Raw genomic sequence first — 25,340 nt, forward strand, 5'->3', positions numbered from 1 at the left:
TACGTGTTGCTATCAACCTCACGGTTTAAAAATACGTCTACTAGGGAGTGGTTTCCAGAACCTTCTAAGAAATGTTTCGTTTCCCTCTTCAACCGATGTAGGATCTTACATCTTCTCTGTTTGCACCGGTCATTTAGAAATGGTAACTTGAAGATAGGTGTTGAGTTCGTAAGAAAAGCTATGAAGCTTGGGATGTTAATGAATATTGAAGAAACATACCACTCTTCTCTTCCAATCATCCTGCTAAATCATATATTTTCAAGATTGGTTCACGTTTGCAGGGATTAAGGGCTTTAGCCCCATGAATTTGGTTTGAGTGCTTGTGTTGTGAGCTTATACGTGAATTTCTTCGTTTCAAGCTAATGGCGGATGGAAGTTGAGTCTCGAACATCTTCGGTGCCTTGCCCTTGTCTCCTTTACCTACGACTGCTTAGAATGCTCATCCTATCGATTCAGAGGCATAGGTACTCCTTCTCCCACAACACACTCGTCGAGACGAAAGAAACCTCCCGCCATAGAGAAGAGATATCGACGTCTGGGTACCCTCGATCACCCTTCCCTTTCACCTGAACTGGTCGAAAGAGATTAGCCCGCACCACATACATTTTCTAACCTTCGAACCGAGACCCCTCAAATGGAATTTCAGAACCTAAACAACTCAGTTGAGAGCTCCGTGATCGGTTAAATACGTGAATTTCTTCGTTTCAAGCTATTAGCTTGCTGGTCCAACAAATCATACTTCTTTTTAAAATCCATTTGATTACACCTTGACATTTTGTGAACTTGAAACAAGACACTGAAATCGTTATCGCGACAAACTTAAGCCTTAGAATTGAAAAACGCTCTTCCATTGACATCGGATTCAAAACGCTCTTATTCAACAAAGATAGCTCAAGACCAATACTTTGTAGCAAAAAAAGGCAAATAGTTTAGCATTTGGATATTTACAACATTTAAAAGGTAAGGTTTGTAGTCAATTTTTTTTTACTATAAGAGGGTATGAACCTCCGACATTATGGGTGAAACAAATCAAACATATTTGGAACAACCACCAATGCAATTATCCTCATTATTCTCACTCGTAATCTAGAAACACTGTAAATTTATATTCTTCTGCTACAAATTACTCCTACCATCAAGAACATCAAGAACCAGTTTACGAGCAGGTTTTAATCCTGACAGATTCAGGTACGGACATATTAGTTTGTAGTTTGTATTCTATTTAAAGGGAATTTTCAAGGTTCAATTTCTCATTCTTAACACCAACATACTCGGCCCAAATCCAGCGACATATCTGTCGACTAACAGGCCCGCATACTTTGATGGGCTCGGCCATATTGGGCTTTTTCCGGTTGGATGAATATGGGCTTGCTCTCTTACATCTGCTTGACTGCAACATCTACGTGGATTTACATTATCGTCCCTGCCGCGCCGGCGGCTGCAACTGCAAAATACAGTCGTCCGCTCAGGTTGGGTGGTGCGGTGGTTATGATACCAAATCCAAGGGCTAGACTGCTATCACCATCAGGTGCCGGTTTCGGTTTCGGTATTAAGTGTCTGATGGAGAATCGAGCTCAGAAAAAGGACTATCTTCACTATAACCACACTGATCGCTGCAGAAATGCCCGATGGACTTCCAGGTTTTGCTTTCCTTCATTTTCGATATCTATTGCTTTAATCGATTTGAAATTCTCCGTGAGGTACTTCGAATCGGATTCTGTATCTGCGAGAGGTTCGCTTTTGTTTGTAGTAATTCAATCTGAATTTGAGAAGGTTGTCAATCAAGATGTTGGATGCTTTTGGCAGGGAAAGCTACCAATTCATGTATGAAAGGCCGTGGCAAGAAGTGCTTGATTTTTACTCTCATGCTGTTAATGGAAGATTATCACTGTCATCGCTTGGAACTGAGGTGGGTATCCAATATCAACGATTTCTATAAACTTATTTTCATTTGCAAACTTGTTGCCTCTTTCTTTATGACTCTTCCGTTTCTTAAGATGAAAGCAATGGAATTGTGAACTAGGAATCTTTTCCCCTCCCTTGCGACCATGTGAATCTCTCTCTCTCTCTCTCGTGATGCTAACTCTAAGAACGAGCTATATATATATCTAATGCCGCTTACCTTGTAATGTTATATCAGCATGAGTTACTTTCGTTTACTCCAAGCAATGCAGTTCCATGAGTAGTTAAAAACAATCATGAATCCTCCTCCTGCAACCTAAAATAGTAGGGAAAAGAGCGAGGATAATGTAATTGTTGTACGAATTTGTAAATCCTAAGGACTTGGATTTCTTTATGTTCAGGTTCTCTGGTTCTTAACTTAATATCTGCTTTAGTACTAATTTTTTCTTGGATTCTCAGTTTTAGAGATGAGTTTTAATCAAATCCATGCTATCAATTCTTACATTTGATTTAGTGATCGGCTTCATGTTTTTTTAGAAAATCTTATTTTATAAATTCCGTTGGTTGATTACAATTAGAAAAAATGAGGATGAAAATTTTGTTCTTTAATTATCTTTCTGTATAAAACAAGAAGATATCATTTATTTATTTATAGTTTTTAGTACTTTATCCACAGACAGTTCGTGATCATGATGATACTGAGATTCAACCGGTTTGCAACACTGCAGAGTTAAACAGAGCTCCGGTTAAAGATGGGACTGGGAGGTGGGCAAGGGCAACATTTAAGATTGTTCTTTCCTACCATGGAAATTCTTTTGATGGGTGGCAAAAGCAGCCAGAGTTGAATACTGTTCAGGGGTAAGCATGTTTCAAGAAAATGTGAACCATATGCCAAGTAATATACATACGCAACTGGGAGCTTTTGAAGCTAGCAATGTTCTTTTCATTATGAAGTCTTAATAGAAAAAATTCTTAAGTATTTGTAAGTTCTAGATAATGTTTGAGAAGATAGTTCTAGAGATACAATTAAGGAATCTTTTTTTGTGGAGAATCGAGTGCTAGAGATACAATAGAAAATCCAATGCCTCCAGTTCGAGTGAAACATTCCTCTTGAGTTCATTGTCCAAATTTGGTCAACCAACCTTGCTAATCTCACATTTCCTTTTATCGTATCTCATTCTTCCAGTATAATAGCTTAAAGTAGTATTTTAATACCTTTTGATGCATAAATAGTTTGATTGCAATCTAGAAATGGAAAGCACTCCTGTATCTTATATGATTATTTCTACTTGTATCCTTTGGCAGTGTGGTGGAAAAATCTCTTGGGAAATTTGTAGATGAGAAAAAAGCTCAGCAGCTAAAAGATAGATGCTTACCGATAGAAGGATGTGCTGTGGTTGCTGGGCGCACTGACAAAGGGGTGACAGCTTTGCGACAAGTTTGCTCATTCTGTATGTTAGTTTTAATCTTTATTGACATGACGTTTTTGCTTGTTTAGATATTTATTTCCACAACTCTGTTATATTTTATCTCATCTAAAAAATGAAGTCTTATATTAGAATAAATTTTATCTTCTATATTATTTCTTGAGATCTTTGGTAGTTGTTGAAAGTAAGTAGTATTAAAACAGGCATGGGGTATACTCTGTTTAATATAATCATAGCTCTTTTATTGATTAAGGTCTCATAAAATTTTCCTTTTTAAATAATCGGTAGGAGGTGCTACACTGGAACTTCAGGAAATAACTTTCCCATAAAAAGTAGCCAGAGTAAAAAAAAAAAAAAACGGCCGTACTGTGCGCACTGTAGTTTAACTAGGCCGATCTTTAGTTGCATATAGCTTAGAAGACTTGACCAAGATACCCATCACCGGTTATTAACTCATCTGCCATGGGACTTGGGAATGCATTTCTTTTTACCATTTGCAGAGTTCCATATTTGATGCTATATGAAAGGCAAGTTGGTGAAGAAGATTGAATGTTTTGTTTCAATTATTTCCAATCTGGACCTCAACAACGATAATAGAATTCAAGCTAGGCATCAAAAATACTTGAGCATCACAATACCAATAATATAATTCAAGCTGAACCATGCTTCCTTTGGTTTGAGTTCTTTAACATAAATTTATACATGTGAAATTGTTTAGAAAAACACAATTAATATATGAAGTATTTGAGTTATTTTTGTTGGAGCGTAATCACCGGATATTCGAGGACAAAGCTACTAATTTTGATGCATTTTTCAAACACCTTACTTGCCTTGCTCTCTCTTAGTGTAAATTCTCCTCTCATTTCCATGATTATAGGCTTTCATCTCTCATTATCCAATGGAATGTTTTCTTTAATTCCTCTGGCACATTTTTTGTCCTTTTGTAATTTCATTTCTTCAATGAAATGAGGGAAGCTATGTTTCTCACCAAAAAAAAAAAAGAAAAAAGAAAAAAAAGAAAAGAGTTGTAGCAATTTCTTTCCTTCATTGATTTCAAATTTCCGTTGGAAGGGAAAACGATTCTCTTTCTGACTTCACTCACTTAATTATTAATGTTCTATTTTAGAGATGCAATATCTGACTAAACTCCAATCACTTGTAGATACTTGGCGCACAGATGTTAAACCTCAAGACATTGAAGGTTCCATCAATAATGCAGCTCCGGGAAAACTCAGAGTCTTATCTGTTTCTCAGGTAATATTAAGGATTTGTTTTATTTATTTTTATTTTTTATGAAAATGTGTCACTGGAATGAACGTGATGCTCCAGTGTCTAGCTTTAATATTGTTGCAGAACTGAGTGGTTTAACTTATCTTTCTATTTTTCTTGTCTCTATCTTTCAGATACATTATACATGTAACTTCTCATATCACTTTCTGCTGTAGGTGTCTCGTATGTTCCATCCAAACTTCTCTGCTAAATGGAGGCGATATCTGTATATTTTTCCTCTGAAGGACGGAGAGAACATGGAGCCAAATTTTGCAATTTGGGAAGATGTAGAAAACAGTAGAGAAGAGGATCGTGATAAAATAGAAGTTTTACATGGTGAATGCAAGGATGAGATCCTGAATAATTTGGTCCTCAGTCAGGATGATGAGGAGCCTGCATCAGCTAATAAGCCTCAAACATTTAGTATAATGAGGGTTAACCAACTACTAAGGAAACTAGAAGGAAAGTTATTGTCTTACAAGATGTTTGCACGTGACACCAAAGCATCTAGAAACGAGTGAGAATCATGAATTGAATAAATTATTTCTTTCCTCTTTTTTTTTTAGTTGTTCTAGCGTCAAGTTTGATTATCATTATTCTTTTTTTTTTCCCCAAAACTTTCTGCTCATAAAGGCTATTGTCACTTTCCTTCTTATTCTGCTCATAAAGCCTATCTACATTTTCCTTCTTATTCCGTTAGTCACTCTTTTGAATTCTTTTAGAAGTTATTTATAGGAATATGAAATGGATGAATCCAGTCTATATGCTCTTTTGTGGGATCTGGGGATAGAAAGGAACATGGTTTGTTTCTCATAAAAAATAAGGAAAGGAGGAGAGATGGGCAATGTTAAATTTGTAAGCAGTCGAGCCTAAGTTCAATTACCCACCTAATGTAATTGACTCTTCCTTGAACAGTTTTTCTAGGCCCTAAGTGGTACTTCTGTTTCCCCTTTTGTACTTCTCATCCTATCGAGTTCTTTTGAGAGAGAGAGAGAGAGAGAGAAAAAAAAAAATGAAGATTTGATTTTAGATATGATCAGGATGGATAGTTTGAAGATTGACTTAGCAAAGTTAAGGGCTGTTTGGAGTGTCTTTCCTAGTGCTTAAAACACTTCTTTAAGCACTTAGAAATCCTCCCAAACCGGCTCTTAGTTATATAGTTTATCAGTTGAGAATTTTTTGTTTGTGTTATCATGAGATGAATGTGCGTGTAGATATGATCAGGATAGCTAGTCTGCAGATCGACTAAACAAAGTTAGTAATACAATTTGTCAATCGAGAACTTTTTGTTTGTGTCAACGTGAGATTAATATGCTTGCTTGTAGCTTTCTTTTTCCCAAATGTTTTCTTATCAATGATAGGATGAGGTTCGGATCTTTTTGACATGTACTAATAGTGACTTTCCTCCTTTTCAGAGGTCCACCTACGGAATGTTTTGTATACCATGCCCGAGCAATGGAAGCTAGATTACCATGCTTGGTATCCACTTGTTGTCCCTTCATGCTCTCGACCTCCTTTTCTTTGATTATCTTTTTCCTTCATCCCCTTCTTGAAATCTCTTTGTGGAGTTATAACTGTAAAACATTATTCTATGCTCACTTACACTAAAAAAAGGAAGAAACTTGTTTTTTGCCTTGTGTTTTCCACTGGTTGAGAACATAGAGAACTGAAGATGAGTTTGTGGAAAAGTGAGTGCGAGTCGAGGAGACAGAACCTGTGGAAAATTATTTCAAAGCAAACGAGTCCAAGCATGAGCTCGATTCAATGCAAATTAAAATTTTATTGACAAGGGTTGCATTCTCTTCTGTCAGTATCTTAATTTGGATAACCTTAGACAAATTCTGTTCCTTTCTGATCATACATACATGTATACTTATTTGTTTATCCATGTCTTAATACTCCAACAAAACTAGTGACGTGCTCTTGAATAACCCTATTCCGAATTTAAAGATCTAAGTGGTAGTGTTGTATTGACAGGACCAAGGCGTAGGAAGAAGTGTTATGTGTGTTGAGCTGGTTGCTAATCGCTTCTTGAGGAAGGTAACATCTCCAGGGTTAATTAGGCTAATGGTTATATTGTACTGAACGTAAAATTGGCCTTATTTAGATCCAACCTTTTCACCAACTGCTCAAACTTAAGCGTAAGCATTGGAATTTCCCTTCAGTTATAGCAATGTTATACAACCATAAGGCTCCTTCATATTTTGATGGCACTAATTATCGTCTTCGGTTGAATACTACCAATTATAAAGGAATCTAATCATGACCTTGCAGATGGTGCGGGTGCTTGTTGCAACAGCAATTAGAGAGGCAGCTGCTGGTGCTGGAGAGGATGCGTTACTAAAGCTGATGGATGCCACATGTCGACGTGCCACTGCACCTCCTGCGCCTCCTGATGGCCTCAGTCTCGTTGATGTAGGTTATACAGAATTTGATCCACAAAATTGCTTCATATTAAATGACTAATTTTTTTTTCCCTTTTTCCCATGAAAGCTGCATGGACTAACCCGTCATTTGATTGATGGTGTTATTATTACCAAATTTTCTACCATTATTAATTTAGTGATTGAATTGTGTCAAGAGAAATATTTGTTCAGAGGTGAGTTTTAGCACACATCAGTTTAGGTGTTTGCATATGCATAAGGTTGGAGGTGAGTTTTTGTTTGGTCCAACTCACGCCTAGAGATTCGAACCTCAGCTTTACCCATATGAGCTATATTTGAATTTTGTTTCCAGGTATATGATTAAGTACACTTTCTGTCTTATTTACTTCATATCCAATTCCCAATTGGAGAGCACAACCGGATTGTTTAGCGAAGTTGTTTTAGTGGTACAAGTCTATGCCTATGCTAGTGTAATCTAGTCGCATGTCTGCTTACTTCACTGCTTTCTAGAAATAGATTTTTCTTTAGAAAAAATAGTAACAATCAATTTGAGATTCCCAGTACCCAAGAATTTAGAGATTTTCACCCAGGAGAGAATTATCAATCATGCATCCCAACTTCCCTATTGTGGAGCCAAAGCAAACACACATTAATTTTCCGTTCTACCTTCAGAACCTATACTATTCATCGGAAAGCCCTGTCTCCACTTTATATCTTCATCTTCAACCTCTCCTCTTTCAGTTAGAATTAGCATGCCATTTAAGTCTTCCCATTTAGGCCTCACTGTTGCTTTAATAGGCTTTTTAAATCGAGCACCAGCTCATATGGCGAAATTGAGTTCGTCAGATAACCCTCTTGAAGATCTAATATCAGCTTCACTTGCGTATGATGAATAGAAATCTTCATCCCCATCTTTTTCTTTCAACTCCTCGATCTTCTCCACAACCTCTCGCAAATCCATTCTCTTCTCGAAATCGCTCTCGCAACATGCTATTGCAATCTTCAGTAGCTTCGTAATCTCACCATCACTGTTCTTGGTTGGCCCCATGTCCTTATCAAGCACTTGGCCGATCCATTCTTTTTCAGGAATAGATTTGACCCAACTTGCCAAATCTTCCTCCTCGCCGCCACTCTTGCTCTGACGCAGAAAGCTGGCTGGGAATTTCCCAGTTAGAATCTCAAAGATCAACATCCCAAAGCTCCACACGTCTGTCTTTTTTGTGATGCGACCTAGTTGAGTGTACTCGGGAGATTTGTAAACCACCATTAGCTCTTGGGCGTGTTCTTGGTTCACAACCGGGATCAAGCCATAGTCTGAAAGAAGGGGCTCAAAATTGGCCTTGAGAAGGACATTTGAGGACTTGAGATGGCCGTGTGGGGTTATAAGACTCGGAAGTTCAGCATAGAGATAACGAAGACCCTTTGCAACGCCCTTGATGATCTTCAACCTTGAAGGCCAATCAATGGCTGGTTGTCCCACGGCTTGGTGCCCTAAAAGGAATGGAGAAGAGAATCCAATTCAGCCAAGTTGTGAAGCACAGGTAAATATTAGATCGGTATTGTAAGATGACTACTAAACTCAAAAGTCTAAACTAATATGATATGATAAGATATATTTATCACTAACCTTCCCTTGGTGGACTTCATAAAAGTTCGAACATATAATCTTCTTCTCTAATATCATATAAAAGTTTAAGTTGATGGATTATTATGCACGTTTTTAACACTTCTTTCACTTGTGCCTTACAGGAACGAACCTGACTAAAGAACTTATTGTTCGATATCAATCATGTTAAGTTATCACAAAATTCAAGTGTAAGTTGGTAGGTTACGATATTAAAGATAAATATACCGTGAAGTTGAACAGCCAAGCTACCCTTCTCAACATAGTCTGTAATGAGAAGTTTTTCTTCCTTTTTGTAGTAGTAGGCGACGAGAGGAAGTAAGTTGGGGTGTTTCAACCTTCCAATTCTCCTCATATGTTCTTGGAATTCCTCTCTGTCCACATTGTTCATTTGCTTGAATCTCTTCACAACCATCACAGGTCCATTGGTCAAGGCTGCTTTGTAGGAAGATCCAAAGCATCCACTTCCTAGGATTTCTGCATTGGCTTTAAGCAAGTCTGATAAATCAAACCTCTCTGTATCATCTCTTACAAATGACAACTTAGCACTCTCGGCTGCCCGTTTACCCGCCACGCTTCCATGACTGGAGCCTCGATCGGGTGACCTCGACCCGATTGCTGGACTTGACACACTAGCATTTGGAGATTTGCTGTGGGCTGGATTCTCTTCATTAGAAGACGATTGGTTTCGACGGCTAAGGATGACTATTCCGGCTCCGATGGCAAGTAGAGCCGCTGTCACAGCTATTGAAACCATTATGATGCTCGCAATTGATGGCATTTTTGAAGTGGTGCATGGCTTATCAAGTGGTTTTCCACATAAACAGTGAAGGCCTGCATATGGGAATGGGAGAATTAGCTTATTATATAAGTCCAAAACTTCAAATTTTCTTGAGCTATCCCCATCAAAAGGAAGCATTCATAGGCAGTTTTATGATATGATATCAAATGGAATCTGAAAGTCATGAGCAAGAAATATATGAAGATTATTGTTGTGACCTGTAAAGGAGGATGGATCGAAGTTGCTGAAAGCTCGTGGGATTGAGCCACGAAGTTGTTCATTGCCGGAGACATTAAAGACCTTCAATGTCTTCTGTGCAAAATTAGGAATTTGGCCAGAAAAGTGGTTCGCTTCAAGCCTGAGCTCCAACAATCGTGGCAACTCAGCCAAGGACCAAGGAATCTGCCCCTCCAGATGGTTCTGAGCCAAATGAACTTTCTTCAAAGACAACATGCCTGAAAATTTATCCCCAGGAATGTCCCCTGAGAAGTGGTTTCCTGACAAATACAGGGATTTCAATGCCCCGAGTCTCTTGACGTCCGGCAGAGACCCATCAAAGTCATTCTTCATAAGACTGATTGACCTTAATTGGGGCACCCCTTCCAGAGACTCAACGTCAATGTGACCCTTGAGCCCCATGTTTTCAAGCTTCAATCCCCAGACATTCCCCTTCTCGCAAAGAATCCCGACCCAGTTCGCCTTGTCGCCGGTGCAAGGGGAGGACCCGGCGGCCCAATTTCCCAACACATCATTGTTCATTTCCAGAGACCCTTTGAACTTGAGAAGCGCTTCTGCGTCTGTAGAAGCAGCCTTCGATGAGAAGACCTCAAAGGATATCAAAATGAGAAGGATGGTGAAGGTGGTGGAGGTGGCCGGCGGTGGAGATGGGCTTGCCATAGTTCTGAACTTTTATGGTAATGCACGCGGCGGCGGCGTGCGCGCCCTTTTAATTAAGACCGCGGTGGTTAGGCAATTAAAGGAGAAGGTGCTTGTGTGGGTGTGATGGGGCTGAAGAAGAAGGGGTGAAGGGAAAGAGGGCACTTGATGGCATTGAAGAAAGAGGGAAACAGAGGATGTACGGACGGAGGGGCAAAAAACAGAGCTAAGAATAGGATTCAGAATTGGAGAGACAGAAAGAAAGGCTACGAGAACATTTTGTGCGACACATCAAAATGGGTGGCTTCAAAGTTGACCAAGTCTTTTCTTTCCCACATTTTTCTTCCATTTCCCTTTTTTTTTTTTTTTTTCCTTTTTACAACTACGCATTTCTTCACCCAAAAAAAAAAATAGTCCATTCCTTTTTGTTATGTTTTATTTACAGCATACAACTCATTCTTCTCGTTTTTCTTTTTCTTTTTCTTTTTTTGGGCTAAATTACAATTTTAACGTCACAATCTACCATCAACAGATATTGTTCGCTTTAGCCCGTTACGTATCTCCTCAATCTCACGGTCTTGAAGAGTTTTCTCTAACAAAATGGTATCGAAACACCAGCCATGTGCCAACAAGGACGTTGGGCTCCAAAATGGGTACATTGTGAGATCAGGGAGAAACCTCTCCGTTTCTCTCCTTAATAGACGCTTTTAAAAATTGTGAGGTTAAGACAATAAGTAACGGGCCAAAGCGACAATATCTGCTAGCGGTAGACTATTACATTTAATATATTAGTTGTTATTTCCGTTTTAAAACTCATGTGTTGTGACGTTATGACAAGAATTATAAGAATTGGAGGAGATTAAGATTAATAGAAAAAAAGAGTATTACAAATGCTTCTAAAACAAGACTAAGAGGGGCCTAGTAAATATATCCTCATCACATCCTTCAAATGAAAGGTAGGTATAGGTAACAAGAAGATGAAATATATCCTCCTTCAAGTTCTCTAAGATGATGTTTTTTTCTAGTACTTGTTTGGTTTAGTTGTCAAACCAAATCCAAAAGGAAAGAGTGGATCATAATGTGAATCACCCACGTTCATTGGGAGTTGATCAACAGTCTTGAACCATGTTCGAGCAAGCTTCCCAGTAAATCCATAGTCACCAAAGAGAAGGTCAGCTACACCTTGGCCTTCTGTTCCTGGAAGCCAAGCAGCCACAAGGGCATTGGCTATTCCAACATAAGGCTGCATCACAACAGGGCGACCCGAGACGACAACAACGACACATTTGACATTGCCGCACACATTTCTTATGGTGTTAGGACCAGGTTCAGAAATGGTGAGATTCGAGCTGTCGCCAGACGTTTCAGCATACGGAGGCTCCCCGACAACAACAATGGCAAACGAGAACTCATTTGACTTGACAAAGCTCGCATCTGGATTGGCGTTGTACACTACCTGAGTCGCAGGATCGACCGTGTTCTTCACAGCATTGAGGATGGTGGTACCTGTTCACAGATGAACTTTGTTTATATGGACGTAGTGTTCAGATCAATTCCATGTCAAGAGTTATCCTTTTGGTTTCTTTCTTATCCGGAAATAACAGTGAAAGCATACCAGCAGTAAGATCATTGCCGCTCTGACCCTGCCATGTGATCGTCCAGCCTCCGCATTGGTAGCCTAAGTTGTCGGCGTGAGTCCCTGCAACCAATATCTTCGCAGCTTTTTTAGGAAGTGGAAGCATTGGCTCATCAACAGAGGGGCCGTTCTTCAACAACACAAGTGATTTTCTTACAGCCTCCCTAGCCAATTCTCTATGTTCCTGTTGAACCCCAACATTTTAGTTCAGTTCATCAAAGCCTAAACACTTCAGGTATATCATTTTCCAACTAACTCCAACAAAACAAGTGACAAACCTTTCTCCCAAGTTGGTTAACTAAGCTGTAATCCGCCAACGGATTCTCGAACAGACCCATAAGAAATTTAATTCTTAATATCCTCTCAACAGCATCATCGATCCTGCTCATTAGTATGATATTGTTTTTCACCTGGCGAGTGAGTTCGTCAATGAACTCTGTGTAGTTTTCTGGAACCATGATCTGAATCACCGTACAAAACGGAAAAAGTTTTGTGAGAGCCCACATCGGTTGGAGAGGGGAACGAAACATTTCTTATAAGTGTGTGGAAACATCTCCCTAAAATACGTGTTTTAAAACTGAGAGGAAGCGTTACAAGATTGAAGCACGTCGAACATAATTAAAACCATTTTTCTTCCATAGACATAGGAAATGTATGATGGCTGTGTTACATGTTCCAAATCAAAGCGGACAATTGACTTACCATGTCAATTCCAGCACCAACTCCAGCTTGAACTGAATATGAATAATTAGCATGAGGAGGAGAGGTGATCCTGTCAATTCCTTGCCAATCAGATATGACAAAACCCTACAGACAACCAACAAAAGAGCAGTGTTTCTGAGATTCTACAATATAAGAATCTCACTTGAGTTAGTTAATTTGTTTCTATACCTTGAACTTGAGCTTGTTCTTGAGTAAGCCAGTGACAAGGTCACGATTGGCATGCATTCGCACTCCGTTCCAGCTCGAGTAAGAGACCATCACTGTTGCAACTCCCTTGTTTACAGAGTTATAATATGCAGGCATGTGAATGCTAAGCAATCCATTATAGTCAATCACCGTGTTATTTTCATCGATGCCCCTGGTTGTGCCACCATCTCCAAGGAAGTGCTTAGCACAGGCCGCAACTTTTTGTCTGAAGCAAAACAAGTTCAAAATGTATGTGGTAAATGCAATATATTCAAATAAATTCCGGTGAAAAGGGATCTTACTTTCCCCCAACAAAAGGAATCCCTTTTCTTGAATTAGCAGGAATAGCTCCTTGCAATCCAGGTATGATCTCAGTCATTTGTTGAACAATTTTATGATCTTCACTATAGCTCTCGTAACATCGACCCCATCGAGGATCTCTGCACACCTGCATAGCCCGAAAATCGTGAGTAAAAATCTGTGACTAAAGTGAGGGGGAAGAAATTGTAAGCATATTTCATCTTCTTCTTGTTAGGAATAACGGCTGTCCACAATAGTATGATATTGTCCACTTTGAGCATAAGCTCTCAAGGCTTTGCTTTTGGTTTCCCCAAAAAACCTGGTACTAGTAGAGATGTATTCCTTACTTATAAACCCATGATCAACTCCTTAATTAGCCGGGAGACTCCTCTCCCAACAATCCTCCTCTCGAACAAAGTACACCATAGAGCCTCCCCTGAAGCCTATGGAGTCCTCAAACAGTCTCCCCTTAATCGAGACTCCACTCCTTTTCTCTAGAGCCCTTGAACAAAGTACACCATTTGTTCGACACTTAAGTCACTTTTGGCTACACTTTCGAGGATCACAACTTCTTTGTTCGACACATGAGGACTCTATTGAAATTGCTAAGTTAAGGTCATGCTCTGACACCATGCTAGGAACCATGACTCTCTACAATGGTATGATACTGTACAGTTTGAGTACAAGCTCTCGTAGCTTTGCTTTTGGTTTTCCTAAAAGGCCTCATACCAATGGCAAATGGAGACGTATTCTTTACCTATAAACCTATGACCAACCATTTAATTAGCCAGTGGGATTCCTCTCCCAACAATCCTCAAAATGATTTAAAATGTTACATTACCGCAATACATGGAGCAAAAACGTAAGGAATTCCAGTTGCTCTCACTTCAAGCGCTGTGGCCTCTCCTATCCTCCTAAGAAGGTCCGGATCCCTGATGTGAAAAGTAAAGTCAAAAATATGCATCTCCTATCCTCCTAACAAAATTTTGGGCTACAAGTTCAAGTCAAGAAACGTGTTCAAGGATTTTTCTTGCTAATTTGGTGTATCAATTCAAAAAATCAAGAGATTATCATTCCCAAACCTCAAACATCCATTAGCATAATACAAGATTATCAAATCATATACACACAAAAGACTTAGGAAATGCTGTGCTTCTAGACTACTTTACTTGCCTGGTAACTCCAAGACCAACATTATGAGGAAAGATAGTGGCATTGTACGCATTATTGTGACCATGAATGGCATCGATCCCATAAATCATAGGGATCTTAAGACGGGTGGATAGAGACCCCTTTTGGATCTCATTCACCATATTGACCCAAGTTTCCGCCGTCGCTTTCTCCGCCGGTGCACTGCCTCCTCCGCTCAGTACACTCCCTATCCAAATACACATACATCCATTACAATAATCCTTACTGAAAAAGTAGACATTAATCACACACAATCTAGTTCAGCCAAACAGGGGAATCAATTCTAAGTAGACATTAAGCACACACAATCTAGTTCAGCCAAGTAGGGGAATCAATTCTAGAGAGTAGAATGCGATAATACCAATGAAGTAGTTCTTCATGACGTCCGGAGTTGCAACTTTCCGTTCAATCTGAACCATCTGCCCAATTTTCTCTTCCAAAGTCATCCGATCCATAAGATCTTTGATTCTAGCACCCAACGGCTGTTTAGGGTCTTGGTATTTCAGGTAGGTTGCATCTGTAAGAACGGCCAGGCAGCACAGCAGCAGCCAAAACCCCACAAAGGGTTTTAAGAACCGCGTCATTTTGGGCTATGAAACTCAAGCTGCTCAATATCTGATGATAAAACAGAGCATTATAGAGTTACAAGAACAATCACGAAATCTGGTCCAAAAACAACAAGAACAGCAGCAAAATCAATAGAAAACACTACTAATTGGCAATTCAAGCACGTAAAAACAGAGTGTATGCAAATGCAGAGCCACAGAGCATTTGATGAAGAATAAAAGAAGAAAAAAACAAAAGAAGAAAATGATTCTTACAAAATGAGAGCAGCACAGCCTAAGTGAAAGAAATGGCAGAATGGTTCTGACAGTGAGAAATGGGAATCTACGGATACGAAGATAGAGTTCATGGACATTTATATACTAAACTTTTAGTATTATTTTATTCATCTTCTTATCCATTCTTATCCATTATTAATTCAAACTTCAAAGAAAACTGCGTTTTTTTTTTCTTTTCTTTTTTTATTTATTTAATGAAAAGTGATTTTCTTTATGAGTACTCCAAAATAAAATTTTAATTATGAGATCAAAAAATTTAATAATTTGTTTTTCTATAAATAGGGAAGGTTTAACTTTAAGTAGGGTTAGTAAGTTAATAAATTTTATAAAAAAAATAATTTTTTTTTATAATTTTTCTTATAATTAAGTTCCGTAACTTTTTAATGCAACTCTATATATTAAATGCGATATTGGATAGCTCACCTTGAGCTGTATGCCGCCTAACTCAACTGATTAAACATACATCTTCGAACAAAATGACATAAGTTTAAATATATGCAGTCACATGTAGTTGATCTAAAAAGAAATGAATTATAAATATTGTCGATAGACCAGGAACATAAAAGATTTATAAGAAGTAAATTGATAAAGCGAACAAAATGGCATGAAGAGCGGGTGGCACGTACTACTAAAAATAAATAATATGGACAATATAAACTTGATTTTGATAACTCAAAATTGGGAATGTAAAATTCTTCGAAATTAGAAAGCAAATGAATATTTAAGAAAAAAACAAAAATTTGAGAACGTAAGAAATGCATTGGGGATTGGTGAATGCAGAAAAGTGGCACGCATAACTTTGCCAATTGTCTCTAAACGGTGGATACTCTATTCACAAATCACATCTTGCCACGTGGAATATCATATAATAAATATAAAAAATAATTCTTATTAACGTATATATGGAAAAATAGAAAAATATACATATATATGAAAAATAGGTCTCCTTCATGTAGTAATATTATTGTTTTATGGCCAAAGCATTTAAAATTGATAGCCGTTGGGGGACACAACCTGCGTGGCCGACAAGCTGTATGAATAGCAATGGAATGTCATTTTCCATTGGGAAACCCCTTTTATTTTTATACTATGGTAGACGTGGTAACATTTCTTTATTAAATACTATATAATAAATATGTAAATAAGTGACATTTTTCTCCATTTATGCATGGATGTACATGAATGAAATGAAACGAAACGAAAGCTTGGTAGAAATGCAATGCCATGTGAACTAAAGAAAATATTTAATACATCAAAATCAATCATTTTCCGAAAGGCGAACAAAAGAAAAGCAAAACTTCCCCCCATTTTAGGGGCATCTATCTATCTAGCCCATTCTCACAACACTGAACACACACACACACACACCACCACCACATGGATTGTAGGTCACCCTGCCCTTACTGAACCCAAAGGGCCACTTAGCCAATCCTCCAATTATTTGGATTGGAGATAGGACAGGAGAATTCAAGTCACTCAAGTTTATATCACTCAAAAGGACCCCTCTCTGATCAACCATTAATGGCAGACCGGCCCTTTGCTGTGTTTACAGTTTCCGTGAGTTACCTATGCTTTCCTGGCTTGCTGTTGAAAGATGCGACTTGTTAATTCCTGTAATGTGGATCTCCAAGAACCATACTTACTTCTTTGAATATGCTAGGTATGGATCTTGAGCTATCGTTAAAACATCAGGTCTCTCTGCTTGGCTATATGTCAAACAACGTCGTATAAAATCCTGCACGATATCATATAACACCTTTGTTTGACTGCTACAAGTTTTGATGTCATAACATAGGAAAAAATATGGTAGGAAGCATGGACTTTTCAATAAGGATGGTCATGGTATATCATGAAGAAAATGCATGTTGAAGGGAATTGAGCAAATGCAAACAAGACCCCTGCTCACCTTCGCTTCGTTTGAGACAGCTGGTCGAGTAGGAAAATCGACTTTACGAGCTTTTATAATTGTGTCCTCACGAAGTATTCTTTCTTGGGTCTGATCATGCCCAAATGGACGTCTGCCAAAGAGCATTTGATAGAGTAGTACTCCCGCTGACCAGACATCAACCTGGTTTCAGAAGGTGGCAGGTCATAGAAGACTCAAAACTTAAGAAGAACGTGCATGCTAACTTCACAAATCACAATGAGGCATAACACTCTCAAACTACATTTTACAGCTATATTTGGGTGACTTGGCTAGAGAGAAACTGCGAGTTTAAAATGATGGAGTTAGCCTATTAAGCTTCTGGGTGGAGCTCTTTAATTAGGTTCTTTTGTAACTGCAAACCCTTCTGAATTCAAGCCAGCTAGAGAATTATTCAAAAGCATGGTGGGTGAATTTGGGGCATAATCATCTTATCTTCCCTCACCCTCTTTTGTGAGTCTTTTGGTTTCATTCAGGATAACTCAAATTTGACATATGTCAAACTAGATAGGAAGAGGAATGAGCACGAGCACGACAATAGAATAACCTAAACAAGAGTCGGGCAGAGAAAATAAACTATAAAACAACAAACCTTAGATGATATTAAAGGTGTCTTGCTGAGCTCAAAGCATTCGGGAGGTAAATACCTACAAATGCCAAAAGAAGTTAACTGATAATATGCACTAGGGCATTAAGATGAATGAACTGTACAAACGTTAAAGAAACGAAATGTATTACTTAAAAACGGATAATAAATTTTAAAACATATCAAAAGCCAAAAAGTGTGCAGAAAAGTTAGACATTTACCAATATGTTCCAGCACCCTGAGATGTGAGTTCCATACCCTGAGATCCAACATCATCCTCAACTATTTTACTTAGACCAAAATCTGTCACTTTTGCGACGCCTAGTTCATCAAATAGAACGTTACCAGGTTTTAGGTCATAATGGATAATTTTTTGTGTCCTTTTGTTTAAGTAAACAAGGCCATGAAATATCTGAACTATGATAATCCTGGCTTCTTTCTCAGGCAATATTGGTGTTGACTTCAGGACAGCATCAAGATCCTTCCCTAGAAGCAAAAAAAAAATGTCCAACAGATAATGCAAGATGAAAAGCAAAGATTCATGATTTTTCCATATGAAGATAAAAAGGAAAAATAGATAGTGTAATGAAAAGCACTTCAGATTGATAAGGGAGAATAGAAATGTACCACTACAATATTCCAAGACTGTACAGAATGTATTTTGATCAATCTCGAAAATGTCCCAGAGCCGAACAATATGACTGTGCACCAATGTTTTGTGGATATTGTACTCCCTAATTGCATGCCTTATGTAACTTTGTTTCTTCTCTTCACTCCACTGAGCATTCAGTCCATGCAGCTTACATGCAACATATCTATGCTCAACCAAGTCATAAGCCTGCTGGAAATTTTGTACTTCAAAATCACTGCAAAAAGGTGTATCTTTACAGTTTCCAAATGTAGGCAAAGATGGTCTTGTGTTTTTTTCCTAGCAATTTAACTCAGACAAGTTTTTTGAGAGAATGTCAAGAAATAATGATCCAGTACAAAACTCTGACCTTGTAAACCTCACTGAATCCTCCTTTCCCAAGAAGGTTCAAAAGGGCAAATCTGTAATTTAAAATCTGAAAATTGTTGAAACGGGAACCCTCCTCATCTCGTATTCGCTTCATTTCACGTATGAGCCTTCCCTTATCAATTTCATAGCGGTCCCTTTCACGTAGAATAGTTTCTTCTTCCTACACAGAGTAAATAAATAATGATAAGATAGATATGTCACCTATGTAAATTTGAAGTGTAAAATCACAAATGTTTTAATAACTAAAGAAACAACACAACACGACAAAGGAACTAACACGCTTGATGCTTGCCAGACGGGATTTGTAGATCTCATCCTGAATGAAACTGTCCTCTTCTTGGGCTCCTGATTCAGTGTCGGTCCCATCACCTTTGTCTTTAAAAATTAGAAGGAACAGTCACTTCTAGATGGCTGAACTTTAAAAAAAGACAGCTAGCATATATTCATATCTTAAATTTTTAAAAACCTTATCGCAAGATAGCATTTTCTAATCTTGATGTCAGAATACAACAGGACATGAAGGTGAGAGAAAAAGAGGTCTCTTAAATATCAAAACAAAAATGTACCATTTAAAACTTGAGAATGTTCAGAATAGCCATTGAGCTTTGATGCAGCGCACGTATAGATGAAATCCATAAATTCTTAGTGCAAACATTATTGAATTGTTTTCTCCTTGAAATATGGGTGAGAAGAGAGACTTTGAAGGAACTTACCCGACTGTCTTTTCTTCAAAAATTTGCGTTGACGTTCAATTGCTTCCTTGGTTTCTAGTAATTGTTTCTGAAAAATAGGAAAGTTATTTGCAATGAACAAATGAAATGAATGAACAACTTATTATAAGAATAATTTCCACGTTGAGAAAACTTAAAGGCAAAAAATATACAAACTAATGCGTGCGAGAAACATTATTGACCTGATAGTAAGGAGGTGCTATTCACCAAATATTATGCCTATCATATGTCCAACCTATTTTCTTTTCTCATGAGAATATTTTATCCATAACAAAGATCAAAAGAAGTAAGATATACCTGCTCCATAGTTGGCTAATAATAAAGAACAATAACCTAATAGGATATTTGGAAAAAAAAAAAAAAAAACAAATTCGCTTAGAATATAGTTATGACAAAAGTATAAAGATGACTTACAAGATGAGCATTTAGATCTTTCAGTGCTTGTCCATCCTCCCATGTTTCAGATATAACTGTCCCAGCTCTAACATCCATACAAGCATGCAATCAGTTATTTCCTTACAAGCAAGAAGACATGAATTTGACTGACAAATTCAAATCCAAAGCCCGGAATAGTCAAAATTTTAGTAAGAATTCCAAATTCACAGCTTTAGTGTCACAAATCTCGTCCATTAGCATGCCCTGTCTAGAGGGCAGGAACTGTAACATAAGTGATGAAGAAGGGTGAAGACGAGAGCATTTAGATCCTGATTTGGTATACCCATCCCTTCTTTTGCTCGCATATTACATTGTCCCTGACCGAGCAAGGTCAAATTATAATGTGACTTTGACCTACTACAATTAGATTATGAAAAAACTAACCTGATTACACCCACATTGCCAAGTCTCAAGGAGTCTTGTCGGACTTTCATCCTTGCTTCCTGTCTCTCAGCCTTTGAAACAGATATCAGCAAATCAGATAGCACTTTCGTTCTCTGTAATTTCAATAAAACCCACAACAAGAAGGATGCAATAGTTAACGGCAAAACTATGTCTACAAGGAATTAGAAAATTCTTGATGATGGCATTTTAAGTCTACAACACAAGGACAAGAAAGGTTTGAAATGAAAGCATATTCTATTTATCTCTTCATAAAGATCAAGAGGAGAACAATAAGAAATTTCTTGATAACATCATCAAGAATCAATCAGCTAGGTTTCATGGTTAATAACCTCCCTATGGAGTAATTGAGTAAACAAACCTTGATGGCAAGAAAATGGCAACCATAAAGTAAGAAAAGGTTGTAGGCCATATATAAATTGGACAAGAAAGACAAGCAGTGGCTGTGACAACGGAGTGGGATGAAGTTTAGTAGTGGCAGAGATCATAAAGTGGCCAACGGTAGTTACGAAGTCATCTTCCAGAAAGATATTGGCCAAATGTAGTTCAGGAACTTCTAGGTATTAGAAAAGCCCCACGAAGAGATGGATGTTGATGAAGTCTTAGAGATTCATGTCCTACTCCTAGCTCCTAGATGGAATGCTTTGGCTAAGGATATTCAGTTAGTGTCTTTCTGAGATAAAGGTCAATTGGAGAGCGTTCTTGTGGACTTTTTAGCTTCCTAAAATGGATTTTAGACAGTTAGAATTTTATAAATTTTTTCTCAGGCAGAAAAAAGATTGATTCATTGAGAAAAATAAACCTTAGGTTTCATTTGATGTTCGTACTCTTTGATCTCCTTCAACTCCTGCATAAATCATGTCACAGAGTGAAGAGAATATTAATAAACAGAAGAGAGAGAATTTCAAAAAATGTATCGCAAAGGAACAAACTAATCGATGAAAATAATTTAGAATACTCCAAAAATAGAAAAAAAAAAAAAAAAGGTTTAGTATACCACCATACCAAAGTCCAGAAGAAAAATATTTCTGTGGAAATAGGTTTTTTACTATCTTGGGCATGATCTTGTACCTTTTCTAATTCATGGTAAAGATTTTGATATTCTGAAGACTCCTGACGTGATTTTTGCAAATCCTCCTCCAATGAAGCTACCTTTGCCCGTAAAGATACCAACTCTTCCTATTTAATACAAACAAGAAACTAGATTTGAGATGTCAAAAATTTTGTGGCACCGAGGCAAGACATTTCACACAAAAACCTTTTCCATTCAACAAACTGGAATAAAATTCATCAGAAACAAAACAACACTTCACAAGTCAACAAACTCTAAGTTGAGAACGCACGTGAAATCTTCTTCTCAAAGGTTCCAAATCAACCAATTTCATAGTCATATAAATACTTTTTTGTACTCGTTTAGACACAACTCCATAGGAGTTTTACATAAACATATAACGGAGTCATACCTCCATCGGAGAGCGATTATCAATGCGAAGCTGCTCTTTACTCATCCCATCCTGCAAAACCAGAGATTGATTATTAATAAACCAATAGTTCATGCTAAGTCTTGTGGCACTCCTTGCACAAAAAATCTTGTAGCTGCTAATCGAGGATTTCATACTTTCCAGACCTCGTTGTAATATGCCAATTTCTTTTAAAAGTGGAAATATTGATCAATTTAGGTTGGTTTCTCCAGTTTCAGGCAGTCAATTCATTAGTAAGGATGTTATTAAGTTGGCTTTTTAGTTTACCTTAAACCAACCCAATATATACCTAAACTATGCCATATTGGAAAAAAACTTGATTGGTCTAGACCCTTCCCAATGGATAAAGGAAAAGCAAACACCTCATCAACAAGGATCTAAACTCCTTTTTTCCAACCCATGCAATCTTGAATGGGTAATGAAGGACAAGGAATCACAACTTGACTTGACGGATTTAGCAAGAAAAGATGAAACATATTATCTCCACTTCCATCACTAAATCATCTAAAAAACCGTATCATTCTTTCTGCAACAAGTCCTGAATACTGTATGTTGTTGAGAAGGTCATTTCAATTTTGGCAAGAGTAAGAGTCTATGAAAAATGTAGGATAAATGCTCCCCTTCACCCCCTTCAACATAACACCCATGACTTCTTCACCGCCTACCTGAGTCGCATTTTCCCCTTCCAATTCCTGCTACACTACCACCAAGTAGACTGCTAGATTGCAGTACAAGCATCCACCCAATTAGCGACCCATTTGATTACTACAGATGACATCTAAAAACTTGTGGAAAAGCAGGACCGCAGTTTCACAAACATTGTCAGCTACCAAAACCTGAATGAGAGTCTCCACCAAAATTATACAAAGTGTACCGAAGAAAAGAGTTTCAAGACCTCCTTTTCTTTCCTTCTCTCTTTCCTTTTGATAAGAAACAAACTTTCATTGATAAATAAAATAAACAAACAAACAAACAAGATGTCCAAAGATGAGGAGTCTTACAGAAATGAGGATTTCAACCAAATAAATAACTTTAACCAAATGGTCAATCCATCATGAAAAATTAAACAGCATCAAATTGTTCAATTAAAGCATAGACAACACTACAGAATTGACTAATTTATTAGACAGACCTTACCTTAAGGTATAAACTGTCAAGTTGACCATTTGTAGGTAGAATTGTTGAGAGAGAAATTTGTGATTTCATCTGATCATTAACTCTTGACCCACGACCTCTACTCGAGAGTGATTGTCCCCTTCCTCTACCTTGTTTTTTCCTATTTACATCCACATTCTTTTTGGTCTCTATGGAATCCACCACGCTTTGCTTTCCATCTTCCACTGCCTGAATGGTTTTTAAAGTGTTGTTGTGGTTATTAATATTGTTAAAAAAAATAAAAAATAAATAAAAAGTTCCAAAGAGAGAAAATATCATGATGACAGGTGGCAAAAAATGATTAAAACAAAAGTAACAAGGAGAAGGCAAATCAAACTCAGTTAAGTGCTCAAGAAAGAAGACAGCGAGCTTTGATGCAGTAATGGGAACATAAAACCTTGATGGCCAATTAGTATTCTATAATGAAATTAGGGTTTACAGATTGTCTATCTTATTCAAACAATAACAAAATTTATTCCAAACCATAACAAAAATAATAAGAACGACCTCAACACGTTCAGGAAGGGATGAGTCATTGGCCTCTTGAAGTTTCTGGCGCTTCCTAGTGTTGGCTTGGATGAGGAAGCCATCCCCAGTCTAACATATATAGAAAATAAAATATCATCAAATTCAGAATAGATTATCTTTCAGAGTTCAATTTCCCACAGGTAAAAATGCAAAGAAATTAGATAATAAAAAATATGACTGAGAATAAGGTATACTCCACCTAAAAGAAGGAAAGTGCTTGAAAAATAAGACCAAAGGGCAATAAGTAAACATGAAGAGTCTTTCAAAAGGAAAAAGAATTGCTATGATTTTGTAATGGAACTTGCACCTCACCATTAATTAAACTTTCAAATGATAACGAGTCTTTCAACAGGCAATAAGCATATTATTCCATTGTGTAGTGGCTTCCATTGTTTATAGTTTGTTACTCATAATAAACTCCTTCACAATAAGTTTTTATTATTGAGAACTAAGAGAAATGTATCTACAGCTCCTGAGCTCCTCAACGAAGTTCTTAAAATTATTACTCCATTACAAGCTAAGATGAATACAGAAAAGATATTATAAGACTAGAATGAATCTCTCTTAATTTACCCAAAATTATCAACGTCAACCTTTCAACAACAGAGCATCGCAAGAAGAACAAAGATCATGCACACAAAATTAATAGGGGTAATATCATCATTCTATTAGTGGGTTTGTGCATTCTCATTTCTCAAGCAAAACTCCAGTCAGTTCCAAAAGGAAGAATTAGAAGGGCGGAGTGTTTGATCAGTAACAAAAACTCAATTCTCAAAATACAGAAAAGAAGCGGAATGAATTCAACATTCACATAGAATATTAAACGGAACTTACGCCATCATCTGAATCACTCGAAGTGGTTGGCTCGATCAAATTTTCAGAGGCGACAAATTTCACAGCATGTGAGACGGAGGAGGTCCTGGTTGACTGCGAGTGAGCAGGCGGCTGGGTGGACGAAGTCTTACCGACCATACGAGCTTCGAGCTTGGCCATTTTGGCCGGCAAAGATTGGTCCGATTGGTTGGATGAATTGGAGGAGAAATGAAGCAGCATATCGTCCGACATTGCGTAAACGACAATGCAGGAGCAATTTATAATGAAAAAACAGCGTATTCAGAACCATTCAACAAAATACGTAATCATGTTCGTTCCCGAATTGACTCAATTTGAATTTGATGTAAATCCTTCTGTAATGCAGGGCTCCATTGCATGCAAATACAATCTATGTGCACCCTTTACTTACGAAAGAACACCCTTACAGCCATAATCATGCTGTGTAGAAAATGAAGCTCTTGTGGAACTGGGTGCATAGACAAACTGCAACAACCAATCAAAGAAATCGAGAACAAGTTCAAAAAGTCGTCCCAGTACAAGACCCAACTGAGTAAGATCAAAATTGAGACAGAAAAAGTGAAAAGGAAATTAGGGTTTTCACAATTATGATAGAAACCAATGAAGGGAAGCGAATTGACTAGAGCTGGATTATTGAAATGAAACAATAAGATCAGCAAAAACAAAGCTATGGTGATACAACTAACTTGAATGCTTAAGAGAGTCACAAGCAAGGTTTTGTATGAAGAAATATAATCAACAGCATATATGACTCTCCAAGACCATGGAGGAGAGAGAAAAGAGAGAGAGAGAAAGAGGTAAAACGAAGAGTTGATAAGAACAGAGGATTTAACCTTTAGACTTCATCTTTGCAAATTGCAATGCGTGTGGGAAATGCCTCAAACAATCAAAAACCCTAATGAAAAAATGAACACTTTGTTTAGATAGATGAGTTAGAGAAGGCAATTCTCATGTGGCCTAAACAATTGACCTCTTCCAATAAAGTTCAATTTCACAAAAGAAGGAAGCAAACAACCACTATAAAATGCTTACCACCAAAGCATCAACCAAATATAAATCTAAAACAAAGAGGATTCTTTATTAAAAT

The 25,340-nt window shown here is 37.6% G+C and overlaps 4 protein-coding genes across 11 annotated transcripts; 1 reads left to right on the plus strand and 3 right to left on the minus strand.

Moving 5' to 3' along the window:
- The first annotated feature begins 1,393 nt into the window (after positions 1-1,393).
- LOC111793396 (Pseudouridine synthase family protein) lies at positions 1,394-10,719 on the plus strand. 7 transcript variants are annotated; one of them, XR_015420733.1, is made up of 12 exons: positions 1,394-1,640; positions 1,807-1,909; positions 2,579-2,760; positions 3,208-3,353; positions 4,492-4,583; positions 4,775-5,115; positions 6,014-6,077; positions 6,576-6,638; positions 6,873-7,013; positions 8,069-8,523; positions 8,732-8,924; positions 9,027-10,719. XR_015420733.1 is itself a non-coding variant. In XM_023675244.2 (9 exons), the coding sequence occupies exons 1-9, from the start codon at positions 1,489-1,491 to the stop codon at positions 7,062-7,064; spliced, it is 1,335 nt and encodes a 444-aa protein (XP_023531012.2). In that variant the 5' UTR covers positions 1,394-1,488; the 3' UTR covers positions 7,065-7,194. The 7 variants fall into 7 exon arrangements, 1 of the variants encoding a protein (XP_023531012.2); XR_015420732.1 differs by lacking the exon at positions 8,069-8,523 and having other exon boundaries at positions 8,732-8,805; positions 8,906-8,924; XR_015420731.1 differs by lacking the exon at positions 8,069-8,523 and having other exon boundaries at positions 8,732-8,797; positions 8,906-8,924.
- Positions 7,338-10,284, minus strand: PRK2A (Leucine-rich repeat protein kinase family protein). The gene is made up of 3 exons (XM_023675243.2): positions 9,606-10,284; positions 8,835-9,440; positions 7,338-8,473 (listed from the first exon to the last, which is right to left on the minus strand). Exons 1-3 carry the CDS (start codon positions 10,282-10,284, stop codon positions 7,803-7,805), a joined length of 1,956 nt encoding a protein of 651 aa, XP_023531011.2. The 3' UTR covers positions 7,338-7,802.
- A 384-nt stretch (positions 10,720-11,103) lies between the features above and the next one.
- On the minus strand, positions 11,104-15,259 carry LOC111793059 (uncharacterized). The gene is made up of 10 exons (XM_023674763.2): positions 15,121-15,259; positions 14,661-14,914; positions 14,282-14,486; positions 13,950-14,040; positions 13,111-13,256; positions 12,791-13,034; positions 12,602-12,706; positions 12,178-12,360; positions 11,879-12,083; positions 11,104-11,769 (listed from the first exon to the last, which is right to left on the minus strand). The coding sequence occupies exons 2-10, from the start codon at positions 14,881-14,883 to the stop codon at positions 11,285-11,287; spliced, it is 1,887 nt and encodes a 628-aa protein (XP_023530531.2). The 5' UTR covers positions 14,884-14,914; positions 15,121-15,259; the 3' UTR covers positions 11,104-11,284.
- A 1,109-nt stretch (positions 15,260-16,368) lies between these two features.
- Positions 16,369-25,244, minus strand: LOC111793058 (serine/threonine-protein kinase TOUSLED). 2 transcript variants are annotated; one of them, XM_023674760.2, is made up of 17 exons: positions 25,087-25,244; positions 24,236-24,718; positions 23,381-23,470; positions 22,856-23,062; positions 21,701-21,751; positions 21,309-21,416; positions 21,040-21,084; positions 20,220-20,332; positions 19,815-19,881; positions 19,383-19,449; positions 18,947-19,044; positions 18,650-18,829; positions 18,279-18,489; positions 17,873-18,137; positions 17,658-17,712; positions 17,048-17,209; positions 16,369-16,876 (listed from the first exon to the last, which is right to left on the minus strand). In XM_023674760.2, the coding sequence occupies exons 2-17, from the start codon at positions 24,464-24,466 to the stop codon at positions 16,781-16,783; spliced, it is 2,046 nt and encodes a 681-aa protein (XP_023530528.2). In that variant the 5' UTR covers positions 24,467-24,718; positions 25,087-25,244; the 3' UTR covers positions 16,369-16,780. The 2 variants fall into 2 exon arrangements, with proteins under 2 accessions (XP_023530528.2, XP_023530529.2); XM_023674761.2 differs by lacking the exon at positions 25,087-25,244 and adding an exon at positions 24,940-25,078.
- Between the last annotated feature and the right edge of the window lie 96 nt (positions 25,245-25,340).

This window comes from Cucurbita pepo, chromosome 4 (genome assembly GCF_057944985.1).
Source record: "Cucurbita pepo subsp. pepo isolate OVF chromosome 4, ASM5794498v1, whole genome shotgun sequence".
Classification (NCBI taxonomy): domain Eukaryota; kingdom Viridiplantae; phylum Streptophyta; class Magnoliopsida; order Cucurbitales; family Cucurbitaceae; genus Cucurbita; species Cucurbita pepo.

Coding starts and splice junctions, on each gene's coding strand:
- LOC111793396 (XM_023675244.2), top strand. CDS start 1,489: ATGATACCAAATCCAAGGGCTAGACTGCTATCACCATCAGGTGCCGGT. Junction 1,910..2,578: donor TGTCATCGCTTGGAACTGAG/GTGGGTATCCAA, acceptor CTTTATCCACAG/ACAGTTCGTGATCATGATGA. Junction 6,639..6,872: donor CTAATCGCTTCTTGAGGAAG/GTAACATCTCCA, acceptor ATGACCTTGCAG/ATGGTGCGGGTGCTTGTTGC.
- PRK2A (XM_023675243.2), bottom strand. CDS start 10,284: ATGGCAAGCCCATCTCCACCGCCGGCCACCTCCACCACCTTCACCATC. Junction 9,441..9,605: donor CGATCCATCCTCCTTTACAG/GTCACAACAATA, acceptor TCCCATATGCAG/GCCTTCACTGTTTATGTGGA. Junction 8,474..8,834: donor CTTGGCTGTTCAACTTCACG/GTATATTTATCT, acceptor CATTCCTTTTAG/GGCACCAAGCCGTGGGACAA.
- LOC111793059 (XM_023674763.2), bottom strand. CDS start 14,883: ATGACGCGGTTCTTAAAACCCTTTGTGGGGTTTTGGCTGCTGCTGTGC. Junction 14,487..14,660: donor CATGAAGAACTACTTCATTG/GTATTATCGCAT, acceptor GTATTTGGATAG/GGAGTGTACTGAGCGGAGGA. Junction 12,361..12,601: donor TTGGTGCTGGAATTGACATG/GTAAGTCAATTG, acceptor ACGGTGATTCAG/ATCATGGTTCCAGAAAACTA.
- LOC111793058 (XM_023674760.2), bottom strand. CDS start 24,466: ATGTCGGACGATATGCTGCTTCATTTCTCCTCCAATTCATCCAACCAA. Junction 23,063..23,380: donor CCCTTCCTGAACGTGTTGAG/GTCGTTCTTATT, acceptor AAAACCATTCAG/GCAGTGGAAGATGGAAAGCA. Junction 21,417..21,700: donor ATAATCGCTCTCCGATGGAG/GTATGACTCCGT, acceptor TGTATTAAATAG/GAAGAGTTGGTATCTTTACG.